Source organism: Nicotiana attenuata, unplaced genomic scaffold (genome assembly GCF_001879085.1).
Source record: "Nicotiana attenuata strain UT unplaced genomic scaffold, NIATTr2, whole genome shotgun sequence".
Taxonomy (NCBI): Eukaryota; Viridiplantae; Streptophyta; class Magnoliopsida; order Solanales; family Solanaceae; genus Nicotiana; species Nicotiana attenuata.
Genome location: NW_017670437.1, coordinates 253,100 through 270,656, shown reverse-complemented (window position 1 = coordinate 270,656; position 17,557 = coordinate 253,100). Strand labels below are relative to the sequence as shown.

The 17,557-nt window shown below is 35.5% G+C and overlaps 1 protein-coding gene across 1 annotated transcript; it reads left to right on the top strand.

The window, feature by feature from the left end:
• The first annotated feature begins 3,733 nt into the window (after window positions 1-3,733).
• Window positions 3,734-15,086, top strand: LOC109239396 (acetolactate synthase small subunit 1, chloroplastic). Its single transcript, XM_019405954.1, has 12 exons — window positions 3,734-4,047; window positions 5,264-5,477; window positions 6,142-6,225; window positions 6,777-6,845; window positions 9,254-9,337; window positions 9,747-9,899; window positions 10,979-11,062; window positions 11,500-11,604; window positions 11,698-11,820; window positions 12,454-12,606; window positions 13,207-13,272; window positions 14,660-15,086. Exons 1-12 carry the CDS (start codon window positions 3,800-3,802, stop codon window positions 14,741-14,743), a joined length of 1,467 nt encoding a protein of 488 aa, XP_019261499.1. The 5' UTR covers window positions 3,734-3,799; the 3' UTR covers window positions 14,744-15,086.
• The last annotated feature ends 2,471 nt before the right edge of the window (window positions 15,087-17,557 follow it).

The window sequence follows — 17,557 nt, the reverse complement described above, 5'->3', positions numbered from 1 at the left end:
TGGACACTGTAAAATCCGGGGTTTCATACCCTCAGGATAGCATTTAAAATCATTACTCACCTCAATCCGGCCCAAACTCTAGCTCGCGATGCCTTTGCCCCTCGAATCGGCCTCCGGATGCTCCGAATCTGCTAAAATCAGAACGTAACCATCAAATTATGCTAAAGGGACAAAGCCCACTCGAAAACAATCGAAAAATAATGAAATTCCCGAAATTAACCAAAATCCGAACCCCGGGCCCATGTCTCGAAATTCGATAAATTTTACGTCATTAGATTCCTTATCTCCCCACGAGTTCGTACATATCAAAAGTTCTAAAATCCGACCACAAATGGTCTTTCAAATTCTCAACTAAAGGCCTAAGTTTCCAAGCCCTAGTTCCTCAAAGTCTACCTTAATTACAGCTCTAATCCCTGAATTAATACCATAGAAACGAGTTTTCATAGTCCATGACCTTACCTCAATGAAGTCTCCTTGAATTCCCTCTCCAAAATAGCCCAAAGCTCCAAAATTTGTGTTTAAAAATGGTGAAACCCTCTGAAAATCGCGAAGGAAGAAATATAAATTCTGACCCAGACTTTTCGCACCTGCGGTCAAGATGTCGCACCCGCGTGACCGCTTCTGCAGTCCCAAGCGCCGCACCTGCGGTTTTCACTTACTCGTCCATTTCCATCTGCGGTTGAAACATCGCACCTACGCCATTGCAGGTGCGCCTCATCGACCGCTCCTGCGGTCCCAGCCTACCTTCCACTTGGCCGCATCTGCGGCTCCCTCTGCGCTTCTGCGAGCCCGCACATGCGGTCCCCCAGCCGCAGGTGCGGTTATGACAGCAGACTACAACTTCAGTTGCCAATCCAATTTCCATTCTTTCCGTCAACCACCAGAAATCAACCCGAGGCCCCCGAGACCTCAACCACAAGCACCAACAAGCTTTATACTACCATTCAAACTTATACCAACCTTCAAAACACCTCAAACAACATCCAAACAACCAAACACACATCGAATTCAAGCCTAAGGTTCTAAAATCTTCCGAATTCCGCTTTTGATCAAAAAATATACCAAACCACGTCTGAATGACCTGAAATTTTGCACATACATCCCAAATGACATAACGGAGCTACTGCAACTTTCAGAATTCCATTCCGACCCCTATATCAAAATCTCACCTATCAACCGGAAAACGCCAAAAACTCAATTTCGCCAATTCAAGCCTAAATCTACTTCGAACCTCCAAAACACATTCCGATCACGTTCATAAGTCCCAAATCATCTCTCGAAGCTATCCGAACCATCGGAACTCACATCCGAGCCCTCTAACACATAAGTCAACATCCGGTTGACTTTTCCAACTTAAGCTTTCTTAAAAGAGACTAAGTGTCTCAAACCTTCTCAAAACCTTTCTGAACCCGAGCCAACCAACCCGATCACCTATAGAACCGACAAACAAAGTAAATAGAAGCAGAAATAGGGAAAACGGAGCGGTAACTCATGAGACGACCGGCAGGGTCGTCACAGTGTGGATATTCACTACTATGATGACAAATATTACTTTCACAGAGTGAAGGATTATTTTGAGAATCCTTATTATTCTCATTCCACGATAATGATGATTATAATTTTGTCTATTACCACGTCCATATCCATTGATACCTTTATGGTAATAATTTTATCTTCTTTCAGACTTATTACATATTGCTATCACATTCTCTTAAGGGAATGAGAATGGAGCAAATTCAATGGGACGGGTTTTCAATTCTTTGCCCACAATCATACCTGAATTTGATCATGGCAAGACATAGAAATTTTACCACTTTGGGTGGTTATAATTTCTTTCAAACTCCATTAGAGTTAAAATCAAGATTTATTGTCTTTGCTTGTATTTAAAATCAAATTATAGAATGTCAAGAATCTAAAAGAGAAAAATAAAGTAAGATACTTACCTTAAATCCAGAATTTAATCATGAAGTAAGTTCATGGAACAATTGACAGTCATTATGCTCAATCCCAAAGCTTCCACTCAATTGGTTAGAGTCTCGTGCTGATAACGTGTTATGAAACAATAAAAGAAGAAAAATAGTATTGCAGAGAAAAGTAGGGAGAGAGAATTCTTATTGGTTTGGGATGAATTACAATAGAATAGAACCTTCTATTTATAGGGAAAGAGTGACTTAGCCACCAAGTAATAATCCCTAGAATCTCTCTAAATATAGACATTCACCATAAATAAAATTCTATTTATAACACCAATGTTTTACATTGTTTTGGAAAGGCTTCGTTAAATTAATCATCAATCATTAAACTTGTACTTAGATTTGAAGAGGGATCATAATGTAAATTTCATTAATTAAACAAGTTCCAATAATTGAAAATAAAAGTTTACCTAAATTTATCTTATTATAAAATCAAATTATATCTCATTTGTTCACTTTTAATCTGATAAACCTAAATACATACAAAAAATATATCTAATACTCCCTTGGGTCCACAATAAGTGATCAATTTATTTTTTTATTTTGGTCCAAAGTAAGTGTCCATTTATATAATCAAGAAAAAATTCAGTTCGTTTTTCCAAAATTACCCTTATGTACGTATCCCTAAAAAGTCATTTCCTCTTCACATTTGAGAAGAGAAGTAAGTGCTACTATAACTATGCTGCAACATTTAATTAAGGGTAGTTTAGTCACACTAACTATTTTTGTCTAGAATTTAGTATTTTCTTAATGGGTGTGTCCAAAGCAAATTGATTACTTATTGTGGACCGTAGGAAGTAAAATTTTGTTATTTTTTCCATTATTATAATCTTCGCATTATAATTGTAGCATAACTTCTTTGTAAACGAAATGATCCCATATTAACTATCTCCCGTCAAATATGTACAAGAACTGAAAGAGACAAATAATACAAGTGTCGGCTTTCAATGGTAAAAGAATATGTTTTAGTTTGTTGTAAACGCCGCCGTATAAGGCAGTCAATTGGTGGGACCCGTTTCCCGCACCCCTTTATTTAACAGTGGTATTTATTAATTGCGGTCCATACCATTATAGCCCTGCTTCCCCTACACACTACTAGTGCTCTTTTTCCCAAAGCTAAATCACCAGACCTACCCAATTACGGACACGTGTCAGTCAGGTTATCGGTGGCTTTCAATGATTTCATACTGACAATAGCTGTCACTGTTTTATCGGCATATGATAAGGAAAAATGACAAAAATGATCACTTATATTCCGGATTAGGTTCAAAATGGTCCTTAAATGTATTTTGCAGCAATTTTAATTCTTTAAATTTATTAAAAGTGAGCACTTTTAATTTTCATTAAGATATTTACCAAATTCTTGTTGATAAATCTAAAGGGAACTATGAAAGTAAAGATTTAATACGAACTCATGTTTTGAGATACACTTTTTGTTATTTTTGATATATTTTTAAAGTGTGTTGTAGTTTTTTTGAGGTATTATTTCTGCTATTCTTATTTATTTTTAGTGTTTTACACAGTTGTTTGTGTTACATTTTTAGGAATTGACAGGATTTTCCTCATATTCCTTATTAAATCTTTTCTTTCATTACCATTTTAGATTTGTAATATTTGACGGGATCAAAAGTGTTCACTATTAGTGAACTGAGAGAACCAAAATTGCTCAAAGTTATACGTGTGGGATAATTTTGAACTTTCCCAAACATAAGCTACCGAATATAACATTTTCTCTCATATAAAATGATTCGCAAATTACAAATTCTTCATTCATCCTTTCTTTTCATTTCACTGTGAAGCTGCAGCTAAGTTTTAGCAAAACAACCATGGCGGCGGCGGCGACGGCGACAGCGACGGGGCTGAGTAAGAAAAGTTTCCTACCAGCATTAAGTAAACCAACTCTTCCGTCTAAACTCGGTCGCCGGAATTTCAGTTTCGGTCTTAAAAAGCATTCGCCGGTTATAACTACGGCAAATGCTGCGGCGAGTAGTAGTGGAAGTGGTAGCACTGATAATGGTGCTGTTTCCGTGACACGTATGGCTCCGCCACTTCCTCCGTCGCCTTCTACCTCTCGGTAAGCTACAATTAGTATATTTAGTTCATTATTAGGTGCATGAGAAGTTGAGATTTGGTAATTTTGTGATTGTTGAGTTGTTTGGAGCTTAGTACGAGGGATTGCAAATATTTTATGTTAATGTATTACCGGAATAGCGCAATATACAATATTGTGTGCTTCAAAAAGGTTGTTCTTTGCTCATTCTATCGCTGATCATTTTCCATTCGGAATATAGTTCTATTTAATTACCTTTTATTTTTGCTTGTATAGATGTGTGTTTTGAAAATTGATTAATGAATGCGATTGTTTTAAATCATTAACGTGTTTTTTGATAGATTAGTAACTATTTGTCAATTTGAAATAAAATGAGCCAATGAGGAGATAAGTTTGTTTATCATCGCTTTGATGGTGACGCTAGTTTAGGGGAAAAAGACAAAAAAGAAAAAGGATTAATTTTTTAAATTTGGATTATTAAGCTTTTTTCCGTTTTGGATAAGTAAAAGTAGATAAGATTCCAATTATTTTGCCATTTCTCTCTACCCCTATCTCTATTTGCACGAGTCCATTTGATGTTCCATGCATGGATGACTGGTTCTTGATTGATTAAACTTTTGACTCCCCATCCGCCTACTTTGGTGGGCAAAGTTACTCGGTACCCGTGCTTGTGGAGGTAGCAGGTACTCGGTGGAATAGTCGGGGTGTGCTTCAGCTGACCCTGACACCACCATCATAAAAAAAGAAGAAAATTTTGACTCTTAGTCTCGTGATTCTGACGGAATATTAAGCCATGAAAAGGTGCTATATTGCTGGGGTAGCAGATTTCTTTATCCGAAAACCAGCTTTTTAACCAACTGATTTCATAGAAGGATAAAATCCTCTGGTTCTGAATATATAATGATTAATGAGCTTTTTTTTTTTCACATCACATTCTTCTAGAACTCTTTATATAGGTTATTCCCTTCCCCCTGTATTTGTTCTTTATTAACTTAACTCAAACTGGAAGAGGGCTGCCATGTGCATGGATATCATGGCAGATCCAGGATTGATTTGCAAGTGTTACAATCAACCAGATTTAGTTATTTGTTCGGAAAACTAGTACGTCACCTTCTTTACATTTTGATTGACTGATCAAAGAAATAATCTTCTTTACTTTTTGATTCACCATGAGTAATATAGAGTTTGTTTATATGTCTGCCCCTCGTGGAGTTGCAATTCACCGTTTATTTATTACCAGGGTAAAATGTCACACCATTTCAGTATTTGTTGGGGATGAAAGTGGTATAATAAACAGAATTGCTGGAGTTTTTGCTCGAAGGGGTTACAATATTGAGTCACTTGCTGTTGGTTTGAACAAGGATAAAGCTCTCTTTACCATAGTTGTCTCTGGAACTGAGAAGGTCTTGCAACAAGTTGTAGAGCAGCTCAACAAGCTTGTGAATGTCTTGAAGGTTAGTTTAATTTTCTGAAATATCAGGCTGTATTTCGTTGTTCAGCTTCTTAATAGTATTTCTCTCCAGGTTTCCTGAGGATATCTTTATAGTAGGAAGGTTACCAATTTGATAGCTTCTATAGGCTCTAGTGGGTGCAGTTGTGTGTTTGTGCCTATGGCATGACTAGCCGCACACGTCAGATACCCGCTTCTACATTTTTGTCAATCAGATCCCCTGTTAACTCGCATAACATCTTCCTGCCTGTGTGATATATTTCTCTAAAAGCATTTATGATTGCTATACTTGTAAGCAATCATCATTTGCAAAAGCTCTCTGAGGTATTTTGTAGAGGAAGCTGTGATTTATAATATAGCAGTAGGTTTGCGCATTTATTTTCCTTTGCCTTTGACATGCAGAATGATTAGTAATTGTCATTGGTTTCTAATTCTTCAACATCCTCTCCTGTGAAATCCATGGAATAGTTAAAGTAGTACCCGGATATGCATTATTTTAACCGGCATATGACTTGTTGTCAACTTCCCGTGCATAAGCATTGAATCGAGGTATATCCGTAAATTCTTCTGCAATGAAACAAAATTATATCAACCCTGTATTCAGCTAGTATTGGCTGTTGTCATAAAAAAGATCACACTTCCTAATTTGTATTGGTATGATATTTCAGGTAGAGGATCTGTCAAGAGAACCACAAGTAGAACGAGAATTGATGCTCATAAAGCTGAATGCAGATGCAAGCACAAAAGCTGAAGTATACAAGACACCTCTCACTTTTCGCGTTTGACTTTGTTCCTATATCAGCAATATTTCTAAATCAATGAGTTGGAACAATCTTCCTATTGATTGATCTTTAGGGGCCAAATTGTCATGGATGTAACTCTATCCAAATTTACCTCTCTGACATACTGCAGCTAGCATATTAATACTCTATCTGTGTGAAACAATCTAACTAAGTCTGTTTACGCGCTGAAGTAACTAAACTGATCAAATGGGAATATAAAAGCTGGAAATCCTTCATATCAATTTTTTAAAGGTGCTGGAAATTTATAAAGTAAAGAAGGATCTAATTCCATGAAGATCCATTATAAAACAGAAAACGGGGTCCTTTTCCTTTTAGGCAGTTATTTGATTGCATAGAAAAGAAATTGTCAAGGTTCCTTGGTCTTCAGCCTTTCAATCTTTCAGTTACAATGTATATAGAATGAACAGTGCGTAAATTGTTTAAGATATGGATTGGTGGCATGCCATTATTTTCTTTCTTAGTCTATGTACTAGCTCTTTATGTTTTACTTTGTTATTCAGATCATGTGGTTGGTGGACATCTTCAGAGGAAAAATTGTGGATATATCAGAGCACTTTTTGACTATCGAGGTGAGTCCACTCTTCTTTCCCTGCTTTTACATGTCATTTGAAGTGTTTTTGATATAACTCTTGCCTTGGGTTCTGATGTGTGGCTAGTACTTGATCAGTGATTGTTTAGAAACTTAATCGCACAACACCTTTAAAGATCTTAGATTCATCTCTCACACAAAGTTTTGCATATACTTATGTTGTTAGTTGTCGTGTAGCATGCAAAATAGGGAATATCAAACAAAACTGAGTTCACTGTTGTCTTCCATGCTTCCATATTGGAATCAAGTCACACTCTCTCCGCCAATTTTTAGTTGGCTTGCCTACTTCTTATTCAAGTCTATCGTAAAACTCTGAACGCTTGGCAAACATTTTCCTCCAAACAACTCAAATTAATACTGTAAATTAATAGTCCTTTTACAACTTATTAAAAAAAAGGTAACTTATGTTATTTCAAATTTAATGCAATGTTTTGTTTGTCCCCATTCAACAACAACATACCCTGTCTGTCCCCATTCTTAAATATAAATATAAAAATTTACAGCTTGTTTGGATTGTTGTTACAGGTCATTTCATAATGTGTCGTATTGTATTATACTGCATTGTATTGTATTGTTTGATGAATACAACGTTTTAATAGATTGTATTATTTGCCGCCGTTTCATGATGTCATGCACTAACAATATGAAGAATAAACTTGCAAAATCACTAAGGAAAAAGAGGATATTAAGTAAAATTATTATGTAAAAAAGTAGGGTAAAAGATAAAATATGATTATCTAATTATAAGGAAGGGCAAGATGAGAGAAAAAACAAGGAAACGACGCCACCACATCAAATCCGTCGTTCCATAAAGTGGCACTTTTCGTCGTTACGTAACGATAGATTTAGCGATACGATACAATAAAATTTAAGTAACAATCAAAACAAACATTGTATTTAAAGTAACAATACGAATACAATAGGTAACAACCATCCAAACAAAGTTGTTAGTATTTCAAACTTTTGTAAACCAATCTTAATAGAAAAATCAATTCACTATTTTAGACTTTTAGTATTGAACTATATGAAAATTAATGAATTAAAATGGGAAGAAAGAAGAACTTATTTTTAATTCTTTATTTCCTTTTTTTAAAATACCTATTCTCTTTGAATATGTAATCCTTGCTAACCGACTATGCAACCGTGTTCAATTGCTATTTGTTCGTGTTCATTTGCTATTTGTTTTTTTTTGTTTCATCTTCTATGGTGTTTGACAAAAAAATATAGATCTTGGTTCAACTAATTAAATTTATATTAATGAGGGTTAATCCTAGCTAACAATTATATCCCTAAGATGGAGTTCTCGAAAGTGCAACAAATATTACGTAGGTGTATTTGAATAACGGCGGCAATATGCAATAAATGTTCTAGAAATCAAAGGCAGTAATGTAGCATTCAATATCAATGAACAACAATAAATGGCATTTAAGTAAATAGAATGAATGAGTCACCCAAGAAAGGATGGGATGAGTGAATGTTCTTTCTGACAATGATGAGTGATGGACAATCCTTTGAATATCTGAGTTATTCTTGGATCTAGTGGAAAAGTGTAGACAAGAATCTTAGTCAAAGGGTGATGTTTGTATACTAGCAATGAGATCTGATTCTCTTTCGCAAGTCAAAGTGTATTCTTACAAATGAATATCACATGTCCCCTATAATTGTGTCTCTTTCTATTTATAGGGAACACGTTCCTAAAAACCCTAACAGTACAAGTGCAGAGAATATCCACTAGAATATTCTCTTTTAATGTCCTATCTTGAAACTAGCCGTTACAACTCTGTCAAAAGTACTCGACCTCGGCCTTGGTCCTTGTTGACTTCTCGACTTCAGCCCTTGTTAACTCCTCGACCACATACTTCGCCGTTTCTTAGATCTTTTCGACGAACGTCGACCTGGGAACGCTTCCCCCCGTATTACCTTGGCTTAAATATTCTAAGACATATTTTGACCCATACATATGGCTTGCTTTTCAGCCATTTTTCTGTGCTGCCAATCATGGCTGTTTACCCACAGTTCCCCATATTTTAGTGGATTAAGACATGATAATCTGAATCTAGAAGAAAAGAAACAAAATACTTGTCAATCTGCTTGGCTGCTTGACCTACTATGTTTAAACTTAAAATAAATAAAAAAAAGTAGAGGAAGAAAGCTAGTAACACTTTGGCTAGCCATTGACATCTGATTCTTCAGTGTTAAGTCTTTAACTCAAGTAGGATCTTTAGCGAGATTACCATTGCAAAGAGTTCAACTTTGCTGCAGGTTTATTTCTTTAATTTGTATAGTGATGTGTTTATAATCTAGAGTGGTGATGCATAATTTCATTTTAATCACGTTCTTGTGCTATTTTAAATAACAAACAGATTGGTTGTCTTGTGGTTGACTTAGGTAACTGGTGATCCAGGGAAAATGGCTGCCGTTTTGAGAAATTTAAGCAAGTTTGGGATCAAAGAACTAGCCCGAACTGGAAAGGTACATTTTCATGTTTGATATATTCTAATATTTACATATATGCCTAAATAGTTTTGATGATTTTAGTTACCATGTTCTCTGATTGCGTAGTTCTAGATTAATAAGTTTCCTTTGAATTTAAGCCAGTTATTTTTGGAGACCAGCTGTGGTGATCAAGGTTATGTGTGCTGTTTAAGGTTTGCGTCCATAAATGGGATAATAAATTGGATAATTAGCTAAAGTTTGAGGAGTCACAGTTTTCATAGTTTATCTGCTACAAGTCAGATGTTGGTATAATACCTCTAGACTCTAGTATAGAGGCCGACTCACTTTAATGCAATCAAGTAGTTATAAAGATAAAAGGAAGAATGCACTAGGAATGACGTGATGCTGTTATCTATTGATTGATCATTATCACCATTCACCACAGATCGCTTTGAGACGTGAAAAGATGGGTGAGGATGCTCCTTTTTGGAGGTTCTCTGCAGCTTCTTATCCAGATCTTGAGGAAAAAATTCCCAGTGTTGGTATCCTGAACAACAAAAGTCGATCAATTGCCAATGAAGCAAGCAATGATTCAAGGGTATATAATGTTCTCAAACCCACTTTCTGGTTGTAAGTTATTTTCATGCATTTTTGGTGTCTGATGGTACATATAAACCAGGTATTGGTTGTCATAGACATGCTTGAGAGTTCCATGAATTTCTTGTGGAAACTTGTAGAATCGTGCTATATGTTATGGGTCTAATTTCATTCAACTAGCTCATTAAGATTTTCTATTCTAGCTTCTATTCCCAACTTCTCCTGGCTTTTCCCTTTGGATGTGATTTTCATTGACTAAATGTTGATCTTAAGTCATCACCTATACCTAGCTTCCTGAAAGATTCAAAACATAGTAGTTCCAATTTGTAAAATAAATTTTGTGGTGTAAACAAAACAATATGTACAGTGTGAAAGCTATTCTCTTCCAAAGCCTTCAAGAAAAGGAAAAGACTAAAAAAGTAATGGGATCTATAAAAACATTGCATTTCCATTTCGCGAATTAAAACTTTGTGATGTTAGAAGAATCAATTTACGCAGTGAGAATGCTGGGATTTAAATAAAAGGAAAACGAGAAAAAAGTTATACAATTATCTAATCTTTCACTTCGAAATCTTTTGAAATTCCTAGAGGCAGAAGTGTGGGTATGGACTGGTCTTCTTATTACCACTTATCATTGCTGATAGTGAATTTAGAGGCCTTAGATTCTTGGATCATAATCATTGAGTTGCATGTTGCAAATGAACGATGTGCATTCTTGATTCTACTTTTCTCTTTCATGATGAAGGCATGATGCCTTGTCAAATCAAATTTCAAACTTGTTTCAGTTTACTTGTTAAATTTCAAGAGGTCATCCCATAATCTATTATAAGATTAGGTTATCAAGAAAAAAAATTATGGTTGTCCTTAGCTGTGTGAGCTGATGTCATTCAAATTAGGCTTGCATTTCTTCTGGCTCTCAGATTCTGCTTTATTTATGATGGTTTAATGTGTTGAATCTCAATAAGCGGAATTTGCATTCAGTTTTAGCCAATGTGTGAATTTCTTTTTGATTTTCTTGCTGTATTTCATTTAATCTAAAGTTGCAAATCTTTTTTTTTTTTTTTTTGTAAATTAATATAGGGTGATGTTTATCCCGTGGAGTCCAGTGATGATATCTCGGTTCAAGTTCTTGATGCCCACTGGGGATATCTGTATGATGGAGATGTAAGGACCCAATCTGCTTCTCAAGATCAATCTATTTATTTCTGTGATCCATGGAGAAACCTACATTACTCCGTATCTGTGTATCCTATTTTAGTCCCTGAACTATTGAGCCTTCTAATAGATGAAAAGTTGAATTTTCCTTTCCAAAATTGAGAATGATTGTCGGAAAAACACGGTGATTAAAAAAAAATTCATGCACATCCCTCCCAAATTCCACATTCTAAATTCACAGGACCTATTTGTTAAAGCAAGTATTAATTAGTCAAAGTGGAGCCATTGTTAGACAAGAACTCTAGTCTACCTTATCAAAAAAAGAAGAAGTCAAGAACTTTAGACTTAGCCGATAAAAGAAACTTATGGAGGCTATTCTGGTGGTTCTCTACTTCTCTTGATTCCCTCTACATGCTACAAGTCTGATGATCATTTTGATACTGCAGTTGAGTGGGCTTCGGTCGCACACAATAGCCATGCTTGTCAACAATGCTCCTGGGGTCCTCAATCTGATAACCGGTGTTATATCTCGACGAGGATATAACATTCAGGTTGTTTTTTCCACTGATTCTTGCTGTTTCCTTTACAATTTCTTTTCTGCTTGATTTTTTCGTCCGAGCTTCATTTCAATGATTATGTTGCAGAGTCTTGCTGTTGGCCCTGCAGAATCAGAGGGGCTTTCACGCATTACAACGGTGGTCCCCGGAACTGATGAAACTATAGGAAAATTGGTCAAGCAATTCTACAAGTTGGTAGATATTCATGAGGTAAGTGTACAAGCTGATAGATGTTCACGAGCTAGCTACAAGCTGATTTGAGATGAATAGGTGCTTGGGAAAAAGTTTACCTACCATGGAAACTCAATATACTATAAGAGGGAGCCAAACTAGTCTTAGTATTTGTTACTGTAATTGTTTTAAGGAATTGTTTAGTTTTCCGTCAATTTGACCGGTGAGAATCCTGGTCTTTATCTGGCCTAGCGATCTGATAATCATTTTGTCTTTGTTTTTTAAAGTTTCCCACCTATTCTTAGAGGTAGCGCTTTTCTGTTCAACCTTCCTGGTAGTGCGCTTAGCCTTGTTCATTTTCTAGACTCTTTGCGCTTTGCCACCTCTGTTTTAGTTTCACAAAAACTTATAAGGCAAGCAAGTATTGTACTTTCACCTCTCCCTCACCATTAAGGTCATAGTGATTAAAACCACACCTTCTCAATGAGCAAATAAAGCTTATAGAGCAAAAGAAAATTTTCATCTTGACTGAGATTTTTTTCCACTCTAGGAATATGGCTGTCACATTATTGGAGCTATTATAATAAATTTCAATCTTCACAGATATGTACTTAAATCTTGTTCGTTGTAGTTAGATCAGACGGATAATACAATTGTGCTCGGTGTTTTTAGGTTCAAGATATAACTCATTTACCATTTGCGGAGCGGGAGCTAATGCTCATTAAAGTAGCCGCCAATGCAACAGCAAGGAGGGATGTCCTTGATATTGCCAGTATTTTCCGCGCTAAACCTGTTGATGTGTCTGATCATACAGTAACATTGGAGGTGAAACTTTTTTTTTGGGGGTTAAGTAACATTCATAGTGAAAATTTAAATCTCTTTTTTTGGTGGTGTTTTCAGCTCTTTTTGTGCTGTTACTTGTTGTATGTATGCTCACATCTTATAGAAGATTATGTTTTTAATTGTCAATTATTTATATCTTTATTTATCATGTTCGTTCTAGCGATTTCTTACGTCAGTCAATCAGTTAATCATTAATGCACACATGTTAACGCCATTCTTTTAACATACTTGACCAGTGGCGCAGTTAAGATTTTGCACAAGCGGTGTGGGTCTATTGTCACGATTCCGCTTGTAAATGGGTTCAACTCTGGGAATGTTGTAGTTTAAATACTCTACTTCAAGTAGTGTGATAGTTATTTTTGTATTATTTTCAAGCAGTGTCAGTTTGTTCTATATATGCATATTGCTTTTGTAAAAGATATTTTTCTTAATTGGTGCTTCTGTAAAAGATATTAATATTTACTCACATGTACAAAGAAGTTCTTCGCAGATAATGAAAAGGACTGTTCGTGAATACCTGTGCCATTTGCCCAGATCCCTCATTGACTTCTCTCTGAATTTGATTGCGTGCACTTTTTGCAGTTGACTGGAGACTTTAACAAGTTGCTGGCATTGCAAAGATTACTGGAGCCTTATGGCATTTGTGAGGTTTGTTTTTCTAAGCTGCATTTTGATTTGTAAACGTATATAGGCCGGCATCTTGAAAGTGGTATCCTGCATTTGCACAATCTGAGTTTCTATGTTCCAAAGCTTTTTTCTTCCTTTCCTTTTCTCCAACCTTCGGCTCCTTGGAGAAGAGCAATCCATAGTTTAGCGCATGAAGTTAGAACGTGTCTTGTAACCAGAAGGATAACCGAACATTATTTGACTTGACAGGCTTGGTTAGCCTGACAAAGATTCGGAAAACTTGCATCCTTTTTTTATTATTTATAAATTTTATTTACATCAGGGGTGGGGGGAACTGGGAAGAGGAAGGGGATGTTATGCTACTGATGGGGTTTGACCCCTCCCCCCTCAAATGTGGAAGGCGGAAGCTCACCAAGTGAGGTAGCCCTTAACCCCGGCAAGAAAGCTTGCATCTAGTTTTTACTAATAATTTTTTTTTTTTTTTTTTTTTTTGTGTTCCAAAAGTTGACTGTTTTAGAATCGAACTTCAAGTACAGTTCTAAGTGATCTGAGGTTGTGACGTATGTGCATTTAAAGGCTCCAATGGTAATGCTTGTGCTTCTCTTATTCTAATGATGTGTGTGTTTCTACAACCGTAGTAGTGACTTAGTTATCTACGAAATAGATGAAGTTAACATCAAGCTTCAAACTTCCATTGTTAACTTTGAGTCTAGCTACATTTTTTATTCCGAGACATCCAAGCTCTTTGAGCAGGACTTCTCCTGATGTATCTTTGTCATGCAACATGGTTGATATATGATTCTTGCATGCGAATCTAAAGACATTAATAAGATATGTTTCAGACGTAGAAAGTTTCAAGAAGATACCACTAACGTACAGTCATCTGATCTGGAAACTGTTCCCTGGAAATACTTGACAAGTAGAACAATCATACATTATATGGCGTGATGCCCCTACGTCAATGTACTGTGATGATCTTGAATTATCTGCAGCATACCAATGAAGACATCCAGTCATGAAATGTAAATAATTCTTAACCACTGAAGTATGAAGAGTGAATGATTACTTTGGCAAATGCCTTACCTTTATTAGATGTTCTGGAGTCGTTAGGTTTTTGGTTTTCCACATCCATATGGAGCCTTGATACTTGCACTCTTTTGAGTCTTGAGCACTTGCGTTATAAGGAGTCCCACCATCTACTTGGAATTGTGTTCTGCTGCACTGTTGGGAAATTTACCAACGTGGTCTGTAAGATCTTAATTAACGGACAAGAAGTAAATTAGGGAGATGGATTTAGTGTTGAATCTTGTAAAATAATTAACTAGAGAATGCATTTTAAACAAGAACCTGTACTTCAAAGCCGTGTTACCCTCTTATCCACATCATCATTTTCTTCTTCTTGTTGTAGGTGGCTCGTACAGGGCGGGTAGCATTGGTGCGAGAATCAGGCGTGGATTCGACATCCCTCCGGGGTTATCCTCTTCCTTTATAGTGCTAGTTAAATGTCTAAGTGCATTTTAATATGGCCGAGTTCTTTTTCTTGCTGATTTCTACTAGTCTGAGAAAAGAGAGTTTTGTTGTATGCTATTTATAGTGCGAGCAGGTAAGTTTTGTTGTATGTCACTATCACATTAGTGACAGTTCTGTTGTATTATTTAGGCATTCAATCATAGAATTTTAATTGAAAAAAAGCTGATAGAACTCCAAAATGTGGATTAGAGCCTGTTAAGTTGAGCAATGTAGTATATTAACGCAGTTGGGAGAAGTGCATGTGAAATATCTATATACTATAGTTACTAGTGAATTCGTTTGCACTAAATAATCATCTTTTAATATCTGGCTCTCTTTTATCTATGTGTTTCTTATAATATCTGTAATTAACTGACTCCAAGGTAATGTTCATCTTTCAAGAATAAAAAAAAAAAAAAAAGAAGCTTTAGTATAACTATTAGTATCGTTGAATGTAATTAATAATAAAGTGTGATATGGTAGCTTGAAAAGTAGAACAATAACTTGTTATAGCGGGTTAAATTGCACTGATAGTGTAAATACTCTATACACTGTCACTGCATATACATTATACCCTTTGCATGCAGTACGTACATTTTTCACACTGTGAGAATATACCGGGTATGTTTATGTTGTTGTTATACTAAGTACATATTCTTTGGATATTCTTAATTAAGCTTTTCTAGCAGCTTTAATCTCATAAAGGCGGTAGACCACATCATCAACGATCAAAGATAAATCCTTGAGTTTGCTCTTAACCATAGTAGCAAAAACCAAATCTTCAACATCTTTAAGAGCATTGGCACACATCTTTCCATTCTTTTTTGTCTTCTTCAACACATGTTGCATAGACTGTGAATAATCATCAAATAAGAAATTATCTGATGATTTAAGATGCTTTACTAAATAAAGTGTATCCTTAAGCTCTTCCATATTCTCCATTACACCTTTAACACAACTAAAAACTTGAGAATTACTCTTAGTTTGTAAATACCTTAAGCTTTTAAGCTGAAGGAGAGAGTTTATAAACCCTTTTATTTCCTTAACTTCGCGAATGCCTTGAGCTATGGCGTCGTGTGCTAGTGTTTTTGCCTTTTCTATTTCGAACTCATTTGATGATCTCCTTGCACTTCCAAGAAGAGTAAAACTTGGTAGAAGAATTGTAAAAAGAAGACAAAGAATGATAAAGTTTTGATTGTTAGCCATTTCTGAGTTTTCCTCTTTTTGTTTTTCTTTCTGTTGTGTGGAGTTGTAATTTTCTGGATTGAATTTATAGTTTTGAAATTTAGAAGGAAATATGGGGAATTAAGCAAGTTCAGAGATTGTTGAGTATAGGGAAAGAGATATGGTTATTCTGTTACATGTGGCATGAATGGAAACATTAATTAATTAGGCTGATTATTAGGACCAATTTTTCTTGTAATGAAACCATGCATAATTTTGAGCCCTTTTGCAGGGCAATGCAGATTTGATGGGTTGAAGAAGGAATTTTAATAAGAGTTAATAAGAGTTGGATAAATTCTCTCATTACCTATCTATGTGCAAAAAGAAAAAAAAGAAAAAAAGAAAAAAAGGAAAAAGAAGAGGTGACATTAAGCAATCTTTATAAAATATCTTTATATTATTAATCATTGTATTTTTTTTTTTGGTAACTAAATAATTTTATTTATCAAGTAATATTTACACATTGGTTCTCTTCGTAGCTTGATCCGGACATAAGTTCCCGCTACTCCTATCTATTCATAACTGTCTTTTACATATCTATATGAACAATAGGATAGTAGTTCAGTTCTAGTAGCCTTCTCTTCAAACGTTGCTTCAAATTCCCTCTACAATGTATCTCCTGTGTTAACAGTCGAGTGATTGTTTCAGCATCCCTCTCTTGCCATATATAGTATATGCTTCCGGCTAGTGACATCCTGTAAATTTCAGCATTACAACTTCCGATCATCCCATTTCAATTCTTGATTCCATGTCATCGCCTGTCTATGAACCCTCTGCCATTCCAGCACTGTTGTCCAGATTTGTGTTGAAAATGGACATTTGAAAAATAGGTGATCAATAGTTTCTTCTTCTGTGTGACACAGTGGGCAGGTAGCATCTTCCACATAGCCCCATCTCCTCAATATGTCCCTTGTTTGTAGTCTTCTATGTGCAGCCAGGAATAAGATGAATATCCATTTAGGTAGCCCAGTATTGTTGCATATCAACCTTCTCCATGGAACCTTGCTAAACTCTTCTTGAAGCTTCAAGTACATAGCCTTGGTTGGGAGTTTATCCATTCTGAATACCTCGTGTTCTGAGTAGCCAGCTTCTTCAAAGTGTTTCTTTGCTTTAAATATCTTCTGGATCACCCATGATACTTGCTTTGGCTCAGCTCCCCACATTGAATTATATTTCTTATAGTATACATAATCCATTTAATCATTGTATTATATTGGCAAAAATTCTTTATAATATTATTCACGATATAACAATTATTACATTATAAATTTTGCATAACTAGACCGTCAACCAAATGACTTATAGTTTATAAGATCATTTTGCCATTTTTCCTGTATCCCCTTTTATGAAATAGCGATATAATAATTTTTCTTAACACTCCCTTTTCTAAGCTACCTTCATCAAATTAAAAATTTTCGATCTTTAGAAATAAATTGGTTTCAGATAAATTCCCTTTGCGAAAAATTATAAGTGAAAAATTAGTTATATAAGCATATAAAATACTTTTAAATCTCCCTAACATAAGATAAGCTATAGCTCAATATTGTTTAAAGTTCAAGATTTACCTCGGTAA

Excerpts from the sequence above, each read along its gene's own strand:
- LOC109239396 (XM_019405954.1), top strand. The coding sequence starts at position 3,800 with ATGGCGGCGGCGGCGACGGCGACAGCGACGGGGCTGAGTAAGAAAAGT. Across the intron at positions 9,900-10,978 it reads AAGCAAGCAATGATTCAAGG|GGTGATGTTTATCCCGTGGA; the intron begins GTATATAATGTT and ends AAATTAATATAG. Across the intron at positions 11,605-11,697 it reads GACGAGGATATAACATTCAG|AGTCTTGCTGTTGGCCCTGC; the intron begins GTTGTTTTTTCC and ends ATTATGTTGCAG.